Here is a 17,191-nt window from a genome sequence, read left to right on the forward strand (position 1 = left end):
AAAAGTTAAATGTAAATCTGTAATATTATGAAAAATCTGTAGATACTATTTTAAAAATGATGATTACTCAGTACTTTCTCTTGTGAAGGTTAGGAGTCAACTTTATTGAGAATATTTGCCATAGCCTAATTATCGTATACCTCTTCTTGATGGCCATTTATGTGTGAATTATTAAATTTTAAAATCAATAGATCTGTGCGCTGAATGTGAAATTCAGGCTGTAATTTTTTCCCCTTCAAAAACATGATGTACCTGCAGTTCATATGTAGCTGGTTGCTGTATCTAATATTAATGTAGTGATTAAATTTCTCTGTAAGAGAAATTTAGTTACAAATTTAGTTTAGAGAAATTTGAGTTACAACTTGTTTTGTAAATACCAAGGCCTGAACATGCTTAATTGCTACTATATGCCTACATATCTCTCTGGACCCTTAGTCTTGAGGGTACATTCCTTATAATATTAAAAATAAACTATAAAAACATAAGGTTACATTACTAATGCACAATATTACTAGCATGTGTATGCGTATGATAAAACTTAATATCTTTTTGTGTATCATAATAATAATATTATTATTATTTTGAAGCAAATACTTAAAAATTATGTTTCTAAAACTGTTTGTTTAACATTAAATTTTTTTAAATTATTCCTCAATATTTTTATTCTATATTTAGCATCATTGATTTTTATGAAACACTGCATTAAACATTGTAATTTACAAGATAATCAGGTGTCTTACTCAGATATAAAATTTACACATTAGGAATAACATAGCTCAGAAATGTATTAATTATAGTTAGCACTGTAAATCTAGTGTAATTATATCTCAATAGATATCAGTGTACTTATATACATTTAATTCTCAATATTAATCCGGCCTCTGTGGCACGAGTGGTAGCATTTTGGCCTTTCATCCTTTCATCCTGAGGTCCTGGGTTCAAATCCCCATCAGGCATGGCATTTTCACACACTACAGAAATTGTCATTCATCTCATCCTCTGAAGCAATACCTAACAGTTGTCCCGGAGGTTAAAAAAAAAATTGTCAATATAAAAAAACTTATTCATGTAAAACCTTTGATAAAGTACAAAAATATTTTTTTTATTTTTATTTAAGCAACAAACTTCAGTTTGTATCGCTGTAAGACTGTTTGTTAAATAAGTCTAGAGTATCTGTCTTCCACTTAGTAACCAAGGCACATAAAAATGGAGTGGAAGGTATCAGATAAAAAAAAATGTGCATGGATCAGAAGAGTCACTCATGATTCCAAAAGACTCGAATCATTTCTAACAATCTGAAGTTTATATTAATGAAAAGAGAAATGTAATGAGTTACTTGGATTTAGAATTGATTTTTGTAGATATTTGTAGAACTGTTTTGCTAAAAGCAGTTATCAGCATTAAGGCTATGACAAAATTTTTGTGAGTTGAGTATCAACAATATAAAAAGAGAAGATTGCTACTGGCAAAGTATGAATCACCTCCATGTTGGAATTCTTTATACACTTCGTAGAAAAATATGAATCTCTTTTGATTCAGTTGTTGATTGGAATGATATAAAAGACAGTGATTTAAGAGACATCACTTCTAGTCTTCAAAGAAACTGAACGTCTAGGTAAATTTTTAGCCTTTTTTGTAATCAGTTTGGTGTCCTGTTGATCAACTTAAAGCATCAAGGAATAATGAATTCTGTACAAATCTATGTGAAACACTAGAAAATTTACACACATTATCCAAAATCTGTGATAAGTACAGTGGAGAGCACATATGTTTGCATATTACCATTGTCCACATTTTCTGCATCTGTAACATTTGCTAGGAAAATATAGATAGAACATTCTTTTAGTTAATCAAGACTTGGCTCTAAGTGACTTCTATTATTTAAAAACTTAAAATAATTTTTGGGTGACAAACAATTCATATGAAATAAAATTGAAATGTTGTCAAGCATTTGTTAAATTTATGGTCAGCAAAGAGTCTTCAAGAGATCCTTGAAGCTCAAGATAGAAACAAAGAATTTTATGTACAAAAATTGGTAACAGTTACATAGAAACGTAGACAAAGATCACTTACATAGAAAAGTAGACAAAAGATAAGTAATGAGTAAAAAAAAAAAATTTATATATATTATGATACTTAAATTATACATAAACAAACATTATTTGTCCTTTATCCTCAATATTACCCTTTCATTATTGAAGAGGGAAAAGGATTTTTTTTAGAAGTAACACGTTTCACTTCCTTGTACTTGTACAAGGAAGTATTAATCGCAAAAAAAATTTAATTTCATTGGATTATCCATTTTGATCATCCCTGAATCCATTTTGACTAGTTTCGGTGTGATGTCTGTACGTACATATGTACGTATGTATCTCACATAACTCAAAAATGATTAGCCGTAGAATGTTGAAATTTTGGATTTAGGACTCTTGTAACACCTAGTTGTGCATCCCTTTTGATTGCAATCAACTAGACCAAAAGTTTTCAAAAAAGCCCAAAATCTAAAAAATTTGGTTTTTGAAATTTTTCTTATTGTAGTAATAAGCCCTCATTGCGAGCTTTTTAATGATATATCATAAGTGGTACATATTTTCATTGGTTCCAGAGTTGTAGCCAAATAAAATTTTAATTAATGAAATACTTGGATCTTATAAGGGGAAGGGTATATTGGTTCAAATCCAGCTTCATTTCCTTTTTCTTTTTTAACTTTTTTTTTTAATTTAAATTTATTGATGTATTAATAATTATTAACCTGTGATTGTAAAACAATATATGCAATAAATAATAATTCAATAATAATAAAAAAAAATATGAAAAATTAGAAGTTATTAGTGAAATAAAATTTTATGTACTTTTAAAAATGTGTATATGTAATTTAATAGGAGTACAAGAAAGTCATATGGTGTCCACATCAAATTTTTAATTAAAATGTTAATCTTTATTTTTTTTTAAGATAGACATGACATTTCTCCATTTTAATTTTACATAAATAAATTGATTTCACTCAGATAATTTTCAACTTCCATAACCCAATTGTGTTGTATTTCTTTTGTTTTAATTATGATTGTTAAAATATATTGTACTATAAAAAATTATCTTTCAGTAAATATGAATGAAGGAACTGTTTCTAAATTTTCATACTTTGGGATTCGATAAATGAGTAATCTGATACTATTCAAGATGTCAACATTTACTGCTCAATCTATATTTCATCAATTTGTATAATTTTTCTGATACTCTATTAGTATGTTATTTAGAGAATTTGCATGTAAAGGGACACTGTTGAGGAACTACAGGAATGGTTTTCTTTGCCAAAAACTCATTAATTGAGACTGCATTATCATGATGCAGCATCCAGCTGTCTTTGATGGCTGCCACATATGGCAACTCTTTTCCACAGTCTTTTAAGAATTTCTCTGTAAACATATTGATTTACAGTCTGTCCTGTAGGCAGAATTTCCTTACAGACAGTGCCATTACTAATGAAGAAACAATGCATGGGTTTGATTTTTGATTTGCTTATTTTTTCTTTACTGGGACGTGCCGAGTTTGAAGTGTGCCACTTGCTCTGGCATTTTGTTTCTGGATCATATTCAAATATCCAAGATTGATCACCAGTAATAACATTTTTTTAGAAAATCAGGATCAGTTTCAATTCGCCCTAGAAGATTGTGGCACATTTCCACCTTGTTGTTTTTCTGTTCAACAGAGATTTTTTCGAATCAATTTTGCATAACCTTTTTTCATTTACAATTCGTTTGTCAAAATTTGATGGACTTCAATTGTTCTTCAATCATTCTGACAGTTAATCGCTGGTCATAATGTATCAAGTCTCTGATTCACTTAACATTGTATCACTTTTCAACATTAACAATCTCCCAGAATGTGGATCGTCCGCAACTGATTCCCGGCCATCTGAAAATGCTTTAAACCACCTAAAAACTTGGGCTCGTGACAGAGTATCATCTCCATATGCCCTTTTCAACTTTGAAAAAGTTTCAGTAGTATTCTCACTGAGTTTAACACAAAACTTGATTGCACATTTTTTTTTTATTAATGAGTCTGAGAAATACCATTTACATACATCCTACAAGTGGGGTAGTGTTGGACTCCCACAAGTTCCTCTAAGATGTTGCTAATGAGCCTATGTGTGCCTGCACCCTATCGACTAAAACTCCTCTCTCACTGATCCTTCCCCCCAGGGCCGGACATGCAATTAAGCAGAGGCTCTGCTCTGAGGGGTGTCAAAGCTGGAAGATTTGGGAGTCCTACAGCTTCATCACCGCTGCCCACCCGCACAAGCATGGACAGGCGACTCCAATGTAGGCTGCTCCTCGCCTTCCAACTTTCTGACTTTTAACACACCATTAACTAACAGTGTCACTTACTCTAGCTGCTTTGTGTTCTAAAAATAACCATGACTATACTCACCTTATATTATCTGCACTCATAACTGGTACCACTGTCAGCCTCTTCTTGTGGGACACTGGTCTTATTCCATCTTAAAATAACCATAACTGTACACATGTAATTTCATTGTAATGAAACATTAGTATTTGGTTAATTTTCTGTTTTTGTTATCAAATGAAAGAAGGTATACTTTTTAATAAAAAATAATACATGATTAAAAAATTTTCAGGTTAATTTTATTAACAAAATAACATCAAAGTTTAATGTTTTAATTAAGCCTAATTATCACTTTAAAACAATAATTAAATATATTTTTTTAAATTTATTTTACAGTTCTTTATATTTTTATAAAGATTGAATAGTATTTAATTACTTTTTAATCATCACAGAATAGAATTCTTAATTCTAATTAGTGAAAAATACCTGTATGAATAATAATAATAAAAAACAATTTTTTTACAAGCTTACTATTATTCAGTTCTTGTTGATCTAGACTGATCTGTAATTCTTTGTACATTTTATTTAATTCTTGCTTAATTTATTTGTAAAATTATATTTGATCAGTAATCTGATGTCAATACCAATCTTAATATTCTAATCTCGGTTTAAATAAATAAATTATTCTATCGAGCTTGGCTTCAGTTTTTTTTTAATAATAAATAATTTGTTCATTAAAATTATAAATCTTGTTTTTTTTTATAATTATAATTTCTTAAATTATCCCATCACTAAACCCACATCAAGATTACTGTTGGAACCATCTTTTGTTATGAGTAATTTTTTGTCTTCTTTTATTGTTTTCTTTGGTGATTTTTTCTTTGGTTTTCTATTTATTACTCCATTATCATCATCCATCATTCTTATTATCTGTGTATGATCACTTGAATCTAGTGGTGCTACTGATATATCTCTAACTGCTCGAAATTTACCACAGTTATTCAGGTGTTCATTCTCTAATCGGAAGAAGTTCCATATGAATCGCCTAAATTAAAAAAAAATATGCATTTGTTAAACTGATTTGTAAAATCAAAAACACAGATTAAAAGAATTGAAATTATTTATCAAAATAATAACATATTTTGTGATCACATGATGTTTTCTGCTGTAACTTTAATTCTCATCTAAATATTTTTTAAAACGTTTTTTGAAAATAAAAACATTAAATTAAATTATTTTAATCAGATTTTTAGTACACACCAAACTTAATTTTTAACTACAGTGAAACTACCTTTAGCGGGCTCCTCTTAATGCTGGACACTTTTAGATTCCCTGGCAGTTTTATAGTGGTATTAATGGTTAAAATACTTTTCAATAATGGATCTTCTAAATAACAGACACGGACATAGAATTTACCTACAAAAATTGTTCAATCAGTTCTGAAAAACGGACAGCAGGAATAAAAATTGTAATTTTTCTTTTTTTTTTATACTCAGTGTAACTCATTTATTTATCTGTTGTGAATTGCATCATTTCCCATCTAGATGCTGAAGTTATGATTTTAGTCAATTCCTCATACAGTGTGACTGTACATTGAACACATGTAATATTTTTGTTATGGTACAGTACTGTATTTTTTATTGTAGTACATTTTCTATATGTACGTTTACTGTACATCCAATTTTGTATATTGTATAAAAATTGTTACAACCTAGATACTGCAATTTCCCTGTTAGTACTATAAATGTAATCTTGTGTTGTTTATTCATACTCTCTAGTACCTTGATGTTTGACACCTTATCCTTCCAAGATATTCTTAGCATGCGTCTATAGCACCACATTTCGAAGGCCACCAACTTTTTCATGTGTAGTTTTTTTCAATGTTCATGCCTCCATTCCATATAGCAGCACAGGAAACTCATTTTACCATTCTAGCCCGCAGATATAATCTGACCTGCCGATCACACAAGAAAGAACACATTTTGAGAAATGCGCTGCTAGCCATTTCTATCCAGGTTTTAATTTCCAGTGTTTGGTCCATGTTATTGGTTATCCAAGTACCAAGATATTTGTACTTTGTTGTTCTTTCAGTTATCGCATTGTTGATGTATAACAATGAAATCACCATTTGTGATCTAGTTTTCACAATTTAAGTTTTGTTAAATTTTCTAAATTATCATTTATTTTAAAATTATCTGACATCTTGTATATTATCAACATCTGTATAAGTTTCATCACCTCTATCCCATTATTTATTGTTTGATTTATATTATAATTGTTATCATTCCTATATAATGTGTTTTTCATTTTTATCAAATTATTTATTGTTTTATGATTTGTTTTTATTATTATTTTTTTTTTTGTATATATTAATGTTAATTTTTATATAATCATCAAACATGATGTTACCCAAAACACTTTAATAAATTCAAATGTATATTGTACAATTCAAGATTTTTTCAATTTCTCCTATAGTAAGTATATTTTATCTCTTTGTTTTATCCTGAAATTGTCTGCATACGTTTAGTTTTACATATAATACTATTATGTTGAAAACCTTTAATATTTATTTCAGCATATTTAGGTATTAGTTTTAATTTTAAACATTTTTCATTAAAATTTATGGAATTTATAATCCTACATAATTTTCTGTGTAAATTGTAAAATTTGTAGGACAACCTTGCCTGGTTGGCATTTATTGTTAATTTATTTTTATTTTTTGTAGTCCATTAAGCACTTTTGAGCAAAAGAAAGTGCTTTCGGGCATAAGCCCATCTTCAGTAATTTTTTTTTTATTAAAATTTTACACTTTAATGTGAAAAAAAAACTTAAAGTAAGAATGTTCATTAATTTTTTATGGAGTGGCAGAATAAGTTTTATATTGTACAATTAGCTACATTTTATGTACAAAGGAGATATGTATATATATATATGTGTGTGTGTTAATATATATAAAATAATCGTGTTTTTAAAACATTTTACTTTTATAAACATAATTTTATTAAACAACTGATGTGTAACATTTACAAAAAAGGGGATGTTCCATCAGACTTCAAAAAGAGTGTTATTGTCATGATAGCAAAGAAACCAGGAGCAGATAAATGTGAAGAATACAGAACAATTAACTTAACTACTCATGCATAAAAAATCTTAGAATTCTGTGCAGAAGAATTTAGAGGAAAATGGAAAAATTATTAGGAGAAGATCAATTTGGTTTCAGGAAAAGTATAGTGACAAGGAAAGCAATTTTAGCACTCAGATTAATATTAAAAGAAGATGAAAGAAAAACAAACCAACATACATAGCATTTATAGACTTAGAAAAGGCAATTGATAATATAGACTGGAATAAAATGTTCAGCATTTTAAAAAATCTAGGGTTCAAGTATAGAGACAGAAGAACAATTGCTAACATTTACAAGAACCATACTGCAACAGTAATAAGAACATAAGAAAGAAGCTGTAATAAAAAAGGGAGTCCAACAAGGATGTTCCCTATCCCTGTTACTTTTTGAACTTTACATAGAACTAGCATTTAATGATGTTAAAGAACAGTTTAGATCCAGAGTAACAGTGCAAGCTGAAAAGATAAAGGTGCTACTATGATTTGCTGATGATATAGTAATTCTAGCTGACAATAAAACAGATTTAGAAGAAACAATGAATGGCATGGATGAGTTCCCATACAGAACTACTGCATGAAAACAAACAATAACAAAACAAAAGTAATGAAATGTTTGACCACTGAATATAAAAAGAGGAAGAGAAAAGATTATGGAGGTAGAAGAATTTTGTTATTTGGGAAGTAGAATTACTACAAAGATGGGCAAAGCAGGAACGATATAAAATGCTGAATAGCACAAGTGAAACGAGCTTTCAGTCAAAAATATAATTTGCTTACATCAAAAAACATTTTTGAAAGTATATGTTTGGAACGTAGCTTTATATGGAAGTGAAACTTGGACGATTGGAGTACCTGAGAAGAAAATATTAGAAGCTTTTGAAATATGGTGCTACAGGAGAATATTAAAAATTGGATGGGTGGATAAAGTGACAAATGAAGAGGTGTTGCGGCAAATTGATGAAGAAAGAAGCATTTGGAAAAATGTAGTTAAAAGAAGAGACAGACAGACTTATAGGCCACATTTTAAGGCATCCTGGAATAGTTGCTTTGATATTGGAGGGACAGGTAAATGGGAAAAATTATGCTGGCAGTCAGTGTATGGAATATGTAAAACAAATTGTTAGGGATGTAGGGGGTAAACCGAAATAAAACGCCTGGCACTAGATAGAGAATCTTGGAGAGCTGTATCAAACCAATAAAATGACTGAAGACAAAAAAATATCTAATTTACTAATAATTGTAATTCTAATTTCTAATTTTCTAGTGGGCTACTTTTAAAAAACTTTATTTACAAATAGAAACCTTTTTGTCATCTGTATTTACAAAACTTTTTAAAAATCTTATTTAGGGTTAATACTTATTTTAAATCTGAAGAAAAAAGTTATGTCCCTCTGATAAAAATGTAATATAGAGCAAGACGTGCATTACATAGGAGTACTATATGTATTACACTTCTCATTTCCATGAAATCTAGCAGAGAAGGTAAACTTATTAAGTTTACTTCTCAAATTAGAGCCATAACCATTTTGACAAAGTGTTTGTGATGTTTTAAAGATCACTTCAAATTGTATCTGAACAATAAAGCCACCACCTTTTATTTAGTAATTTATATAATTTATATCTTATAAGTGTATACAATAATCCATACATGGATTTGGCTAATCAACTTATATGTTACTTAAAATATAATCATAAACTGCTTACCGAAAAACTTCAAGTGGTGCTGTTATTGATAGCATTAGTTCTGGACTTACAAATTTCATTTCTACTAGGACAAATGTATACGCCCATGAAAATCTCAGAACTAAATCTTCCAGAATTGCAAAATAATAAAAAGACTGAAAAAATAACATAATTTTATTTTAATTAATTTATGCATTTCCAAACTAGTACAGCATGTAAAAATTTGTTATACAGAGTTCTCTTATATTTTAATCTTTATATATATATATAGAAGAATGATATAGTATGAGCTGAGCTAATGCGCCCTCAAAATAATTTCCAATAAAAAACAGTAAAATATCAAAGTAGATCTCTTGCATAAATAACAGTTATAAATTGGTTTACTTTTAGCTACCCAGTTCCAGCTAGATTTATATTTCAAAATTTTCTTTAAAATCCAAAAATTAGTATTTTATAAAATTTCAGCTACCAAAAATATGTTTTTCTAATAAAATTTCATTAATTTAAAGTAAAAGTACAATTCTGTCTACTTCTAAGATTCTGATACAAAATTATTAAAGTAAAATTAAACCAACAAACTAATAATAGTAATAATAATTTAATTAGAATTACTGGAGGTATTAATTATTACTGTAAAGAAGTAAAAGATTAAAGGATTTTATACCAATTATAGATCCATTTTGCAATAATAAAAATGGATTTTATACGGTGTGAAAGCGAATTGAAAATTGGAAAATTTCTGATAAAAAAAGAAGTTTATGGATGTTCCAACTATTATCTTAAATTTAGTTTTTATAATTTTAATTTAACTAAAAAATCCCTTATTTATTAGATTCTATGTATATAGTAATAAACAAATCACTATTTAAAAAGACATATAATTATTATTAATAAAAATTGTACAAATCCACTTGTTACTCTTCATAAAACTGAATTTCTTTTTATTTAATATTAAATGCTCTTTTGAAAAAATTACCAAAATCGATTAGATAGAAGAACTATTAGAACGTGTTATTAAAATTTTTGTTTAATTTTTAACAAAAAAGAGACAAAATATTCAGTAAAAGTTTTAATTTTTATATACAAGGAGAATTTTAATTTAATTATAGATTACAATAAATTTACCAATTTTTGTTAACAGATAACTAGAAAACCATACTGTTACTTTTTTGAATTGCCTAATAAAAAATTAAAAGAAATGATTGTATGAAATTAGGTATACCTATAACATTTCATATGTACCATAAAACTAAATTAAGCTTACAAAAATGAAGTTAATGGATTAAAATGAAATATTTATAATTCATTATTTGATTAGCAGTTTTAAAAACAAAACAAATTTAATCCAATAAAAGACTGTTTAGAATTAATAAATAAGCATTGAAATTCTAAGATGCTCTATTTTATTCCTGTACGTCCTGCAGTACATTTATTGGGTAAATAATAATATTAAAAAATTAACTGGTGTACAAATTAAAGTTACAGAAAATTTAGAAAAATATAAACGTAATAATTATGTTTTACTAAATAATTAAAGAAAACAAAGCCAATTGTAATTTTTTTAATTTAAATTAAAATTAAAAATTCTGATTTAAATTTTAGAAATTTACAATTTTAATTTTTTTCAATTTAAATTCTAAAGAATTTTTTTAAATCTAATGTTGTTCTGCTGCATATTAAGACAGAAGACTAGGATTTAATAGAAATTGATAAATAAAATTATCAGAACCTAAAACTGAATAAATGAAATTGATAAACATTATATACTTACAGTCTTCTGAAAAAAAAAGGATAGAATTGGAAGAGATAAAAAAAAAAACTGAAATATATAAATTAAACAGAAGTTTTAAAAGAATATTAAAGTTTATTAGAAAAAATTAAAGAAATTATAGAAAAATGAAAAATTTACTTTAAGTACATTTGTTCTTGATTTTGAAGAAAGTTTTTTAATAAATTTTATAGTATCTGAGGTTGATTTCTAAAACTTAGTGGTGTGTTGATTTTATGTGCGAGTGTAATTATATTTCTTTCATTTTTTATTTGCATTGTATCAGTTAAATTTTGTTTGGCCTACTTATAATTTCCTTAAAAATTATTCTGAAAACTATTGTGATACCTATATTTTTATAAATATTAACTGGAATGCTAGCATATTTTTCTTATTCTATTTGTTTGAGAAAAAAAGGAAAAAATAAAAATAATAAATGAAATAGATAAAATATTTTAATTATTTGTAAGTAAAATTGTTTATTTGTTTTTATTCTAATAACCACAGTCTTAATCCCAATTACAGCTACATACCACTTTTTTGTAACCAAAAAATTACTTTTGTAGCGAGTGAAAAATTCCAGCCTACCCAGGATTCAAATTCAGAATTTTCTAGATATAAAGCGGGGAAGTTACCACTTTTCATGCAAGTTGGCTGTGAAGTTAAATTATTACAATTTTAATATTTCTTAATTTTTAGAATATACATCTTTTTATCTGTGTACCAATTTCTTAGCTAGATTTACATTACTTTATTTTCTTTCTTTATATTTGTCATCAATTTTGTTAACACATTTTTTCACAAGTATAACAATAACCCATCATTTATAAAATTTAAATTTTACAATAGAATATTTTTTAAGATTATTAATTCTTTCATATATAAAAACACTGGGCTGGTCTAGTGGATAATTCATCTTGCAAATTGGTTGTTTAACAGCTGATTTTTGAAGTCAAAGGTTTTGAGGTTCAAATCCTAGCAAGAGTTAGTTGCTTTTATACAGATTTGATTACTAGATAGTGGATACCAATGTACTTTGGGGGTTGGAGTTCAATTAACCACATGTCTCAGGAAAGGTTGGCCCGTGTCTATGCAGACTACACCTCATTTGTATGTCATACATATCATTACCATTTCATTGGACTGTGGGGTGGTTGCTTAATCATTCATTAGTTGAATAGACATACACATGAGAGAAATAAAATAAAATAAAATTTATACATATATATATAAATTGTAACTATAACCTGAAAGTCTAATTTAATTGTATTTTTATGAAATAGCTCATGATTTCACTAAGTAAAACCATTTTTTATAAATTATTAATTTTGTTTCTGAAATCAAATTAAGTTTTCTCATCCAATTTATTTACGAATTATATTCTTTTGAATATATAGTGTAACAAGACTGGTATAACAGACCTGAGTAGCGGATTCCTTCCAATTACGAAGAAAGTACTAGAAAATATAATAATGGGAGAAATCCAGAAAGGGCCTAAAAGAAACTCTTTTAGTCAAGGTAACAAGTTCGTTTAACAATTATTCTTTGTAATACTGCCCATTGACACACCTAAAAAGATGTTATTTCGTGAGAAGAGCTACCAGACCCAGGTTAGGAATGCATGGGAATGAAAGGGCTCGGTTGATCGTTCTCATGCTCAACTGGGGTCTGGTTCTACAGGTAAAGAAGATAGGTGTATAAATACTCTGGGGAAGACCAGTTGAAATCAGTTCTACAAAATGTCAGTCTGTAAGGAGAATCTGTGAGAGAGTGCTACAATAGAGTTTTAAGCGAGCGTTATTATACTAGTTTAAAGTGAGAATATTCTGTGAGGAGGTCAGTAAAGGAGCAAATTTCTAGTGCAGGTTCGATGCAATTAAGGTGATGTCATAAGTAATTCCAATACACAAAAACAAGTAATGGTTCAGTGAGTTACTATTAAACTACAACTGAAGAGATAATGCACTGAATTTCATTTATAAAGTGTTAGGGTAGTTTTATTTGTGAACAGCAAAGTTATTTGCAGTGAAAAGAACTTTATACTTGTCTTACCTATTGTACTATTGTTGTTAATACAAGACTAGTGGTTAAACATGTTAAGACTGATTGCCATGCTAATGTCTTTTGTCAGTGGAACTGAATTCTGGTTTTCAATAATTAACTACCTTTGAATAAATCCTGATGATTACTTCAAATTCTGTTTTGTATGCAATCACTGTTAATAATAATTATTATTATTGACATTTATTATTATTATTGTGGTTGTTATTACTATGATTATTATTTGTTTATTATTATTATCACTGTTTGCTGTTGTCTTTATTATTATTATTTTGATTATTATTGTGAGTTGTTTATTAGTGTCGTTATTATTATTGATTTGTGCTATTTTACTTATATTCTTAAAGTAATAAATTGTAATTATATAAACATTTTCAATTGATAATCTCACAATATCCTGATCAAGCTGCAAACACACGACTATATCTATATATATATATTCTTTTAATAAATAATAATGTATTAATGCATTAAAAATATATATTTAATTACATGTTTTATTAAACCTTTTTATAGTTATAATATTTATACTTTCAACACTGCATGCACATATTTTCACATTTTTATGTACTTTATTGATTTTTTTTTTTAGCAATATTCTTTTTGTAGAAACATTTAGGAAAGATGAAGTCTTTTTGAGTGATTTTCTTTGATATTTTAATATTATTCAGTGAAAACATAGTTTTTATGAGGTGCATGAGCATCATTCTTGAGCTCTTACACCCCTTATTACTTACATATATATTTAGTAATTGATAAATATACACCAACCTGATAGTTACGTCGTACCCAAAAAGGTTCTGGATTTCAATCACATTTAGTCATTACTTACTCTATAAAGTATAAAATTCATCCAGCATAAATAGCTGTAACTGGTCATCAGTCTGTTGTTATTGGAAGAAAGGAATGTTTTAGACTGAAGTAAATTTTAACTAAGAATTTTTATCATAAACCTATTATGTATGAAACTAAATGCGAAAGTTTTAAAAAGTATAGATTTTGTATATTAACTAAAGGAAAACACAGACTTAGGTCTTAATACAAAAAATTGGCCATAATCTACTTAGATTAATAGTTAGCTGTTCTACCCACTGGAATTTCAGTGAATTTTATTGTTAATAGAACATTTTCAATACTAGACATGGATTTCTGTAATCTGCAATACAATTAGTTAAGTAAAATAATTTATTAACAAAGTTGACTTATTTAAAAAGTCTGTTTTCTCCAGAATTAAAGTTCACTGGAGGTAAAAAACAGTGTCCAACAATAAAATCTGAATTTATTTTTAACACCGATTTTTCCAAATTGGAGGTAATCATCTTTAGGTAACTTATAAATTAGAAATTTTGTTAAAAAGCTAATATATTTCAATAAGATGCTTGAAAAAATTAATTTTTACTCTATTATTTGATATATTAGTTAAATTATCATAAATAATGTAGTCTTGTGTATATATGGACAGTTGTAATATTTTACTAAAACAAATATTGTAAGAGGAGCTCTACTGACACTAAGAGCTATTATAGATGAGATAATCTGTCATAAGTTGCTAGATATGAGTAAATACAACTTATTGCTTTCATTAAGCATATATATATACACGTACGTAATACAATTGGTTTCTTGTAAAGCAAAGTCCACTGGTGAACATCTTTATTGTTCAGAACAAAGTAATTGAACAGCATTTGATTAGCAATCCATATCTTTCTCCTGCTAAGTTGAAGCAGGTTAAAACGGATTGTTTAACTACAGAAAAGAATACAATTAATTTGTTACTTTATACTGTACATCCCAGGTCTTTTATGGTTGTGATTAATGTAAAGCACCTGAGATACAAGAGGCACCAATCATATTACTTTTTTTGAGAATACTGTTATTCATTATACAACCATTTCCTGTAGTGAATATAGTAAAGGTGTCATTTGTAAAGTTGGATATCATCTGAATTCTGGCATGCATTATTCCTTTCTTTGTAAACTTGGAATAGGAGGCTTTTTATTCTTTAATATGTGTGCCACTTATCAGAAGTGATTTTTGACTTATGTCAGTCAATTCACCTACAACTTTTAAGTTATGACACCCAACAAATAAAAATAAAATGCTTATTTTAATTTTTATTCATCCAAGTAAACCCTTACCTTATCGATTCAGAAGTATAGCTTATAAATATAAGACTGAACTAAAGAAATATTGCCTCCCAAGATCTCTCAAATAATACTGACTGGGTTGCTAACTGGGAATTGATGTAAACTTGACTAATGCTGGGGCACCAGATTAAATTTTGATAGTTAAGTTTTGCTAGTTCAGTAAGAACCAGTTGATTTGAATTTTGGATTGTTCTAGCTCATTTTCCAATCATATTATTAGCTCAATGAGTAAATCTGCTAAATTGAACACTTAGCTAAAAATGCTGATATCTAAATAAATCAAATAAATAATAATTTATAGCTAATAGATAAATATCCATAAAAATAGCTAAACATATAGGAAATATAGAAAATTTCTAGTAAGTTTGTAATACTACTACTGGATTCACAGTAAAACAATTCTGTTTTAAGTAATAAAACAGAAAGTAATGTTAAAAAAGCCAGTGTACAACCACAGGCTTATTAAATTATTATTCCGCATAAATAATACAGTGTTCTAGGCTAAATTCTATTAATCCCAAATTAAGAAATTTCTGAATCTAGTACCAAATATTATGTGATACTTAACACTGTGCAAATCTGGCAGCATTTATGTAAAAATTGTTCATGATATCCTACTTATTCATTGAATTATATATTATAATGTACAATATGTATGTAAACTCATTAAACAGAAAAGTTCCAAATTTTACCCTTTTTGTAAGGTGAATTACAAATTTTTTTCTTCAGTTCAAAATTTTGTTTCTCAATTCAACTGAAAAGTTTTGATTAAAACATTTTTTCTACACTTGTCACCAAAATTGGTTAATTTTTTTTTTTACTTAACTGTAAAATATTGATGGAACTCAAGTAATATGGTCTATATAGATTTTAATATTTATTACAATTTTATTTATACATAACTGTTGCCAGGACTATTAAACATAATTTTTTTTTTTACTTGACCTCATAAAATTCATACATTGTTTTCATATTAAAAGTATCTTATATTTGTTATTTTATTTATATTGTTAAGATATATATTTTGGCATATTTGTTAAGAATAAAAATTACTTCTTAATTCAAAGGAATAACGATGTGTATGTAACCAGTCAAATTATTGATTAACCCTCATATAAATAAAAGATAAAATATGATATCATAAGCTATCATTTACTATATTTGTAATAAAATGATAATACCAAGCTTGAGTAGACGACTTCTTCTCTTAAAAATTTATTTTCACCAGCATTTTTGTCAAAAAGACCCCAATCCATACGTATATCCCACATGTATGTATAAAGAGAATTTATTATACATGAAAATAACCACCAGTATAAATAAGGGCTTTCCCAGTGATCAGGATAATTAGCTGGAAAAAATAAATAAAAAATTATTTTGTATTAATCATAATGAATAAGATATTTCGTTTATGCAATTAATTTGTACTGAATTTTATTTGTTTGTTGTAATACTTAATGAACTATAACAACCTCAGGAGATGACTGTTGTCATTGTGCATCATGGATTCTTATACTGTTGTTATTTATTTTTTATAGGTACACTGGCAATAAGGAAAAACCGTCTTTAATCTACACAAAATTTAATTCAGTAATTTTGAATGTACAAAAAAGCCTCTGCATCTTTTTCTAATTATAAACTGTAAATAATTGTTTGATTATAGTTTATAATAACTACAATTGTTTATAGTTTTATTAGTAAATTATTCCAAAACATAATTTTGCAAATCTTTGTTTTGTGTACACAAGATTGAATAAAAAAATACACTTACTATAAGTTATGAATGATCACTTTTACTGTTAAATGAACAGAATAGCTAGCAAAAAATTTATATAAAATTAACTTTGTATTGATAAATTTAACCTGTTCTGATAAAATCAATAATTTTGTTATAATAATATTTTTTTTTGTATTGTGAGCAGTCCACTCAGAAAAGTGGAAGAATATATATTAAGGAAATTAAAGATAAACCATTATATGAACTGTTTTGATCAAAATAAGAAAAGAGAAAAAGGAAAGAGTTGGGTAATTTTGCTGATAAAACCAGAAAAAATTAATATGC

At 27.2% G+C, this 17,191-nt stretch overlaps 1 protein-coding gene across 3 annotated transcripts in view; it reads right to left on the reverse strand.

The window, feature by feature from the left end:
- Positions 1-4,674: 4,674 nt before the first annotated feature.
- LOC142328889 (solute carrier family 53 member 1) overlaps positions 4,675-17,191 on the reverse strand; it is a 104,965-nt gene continuing 92,448 nt past the window's right edge. Inside the window, exons 7-9 of one of the 3 annotated variants that reach the window (XM_075373029.1) lie at positions 16,311-16,480; positions 9,175-9,308; positions 4,675-5,392 (exon numbers count right to left, since the gene is read on the reverse strand). In XM_075373029.1, coding sequence (XP_075229144.1) covers positions 5,128-5,392; positions 9,175-9,308; positions 16,311-16,480 — 569 coding nt within the window. In that variant the 3' untranslated portion in view covers positions 4,675-5,127. The remainder of the gene's footprint in view (positions 5,393-9,174; positions 9,309-16,310; positions 16,481-17,191) is intronic. The other 2 variants (XM_075373027.1, XM_075373028.1) reach the window with 2 other exon arrangements.

Source organism: Lycorma delicatula, chromosome 8 (genome assembly GCF_047948215.1).
Source record: "Lycorma delicatula isolate Av1 chromosome 8, ASM4794821v1, whole genome shotgun sequence".
NCBI classification, from domain to species: Eukaryota; Metazoa; Arthropoda; class Insecta; order Hemiptera; family Fulgoridae; genus Lycorma; species Lycorma delicatula.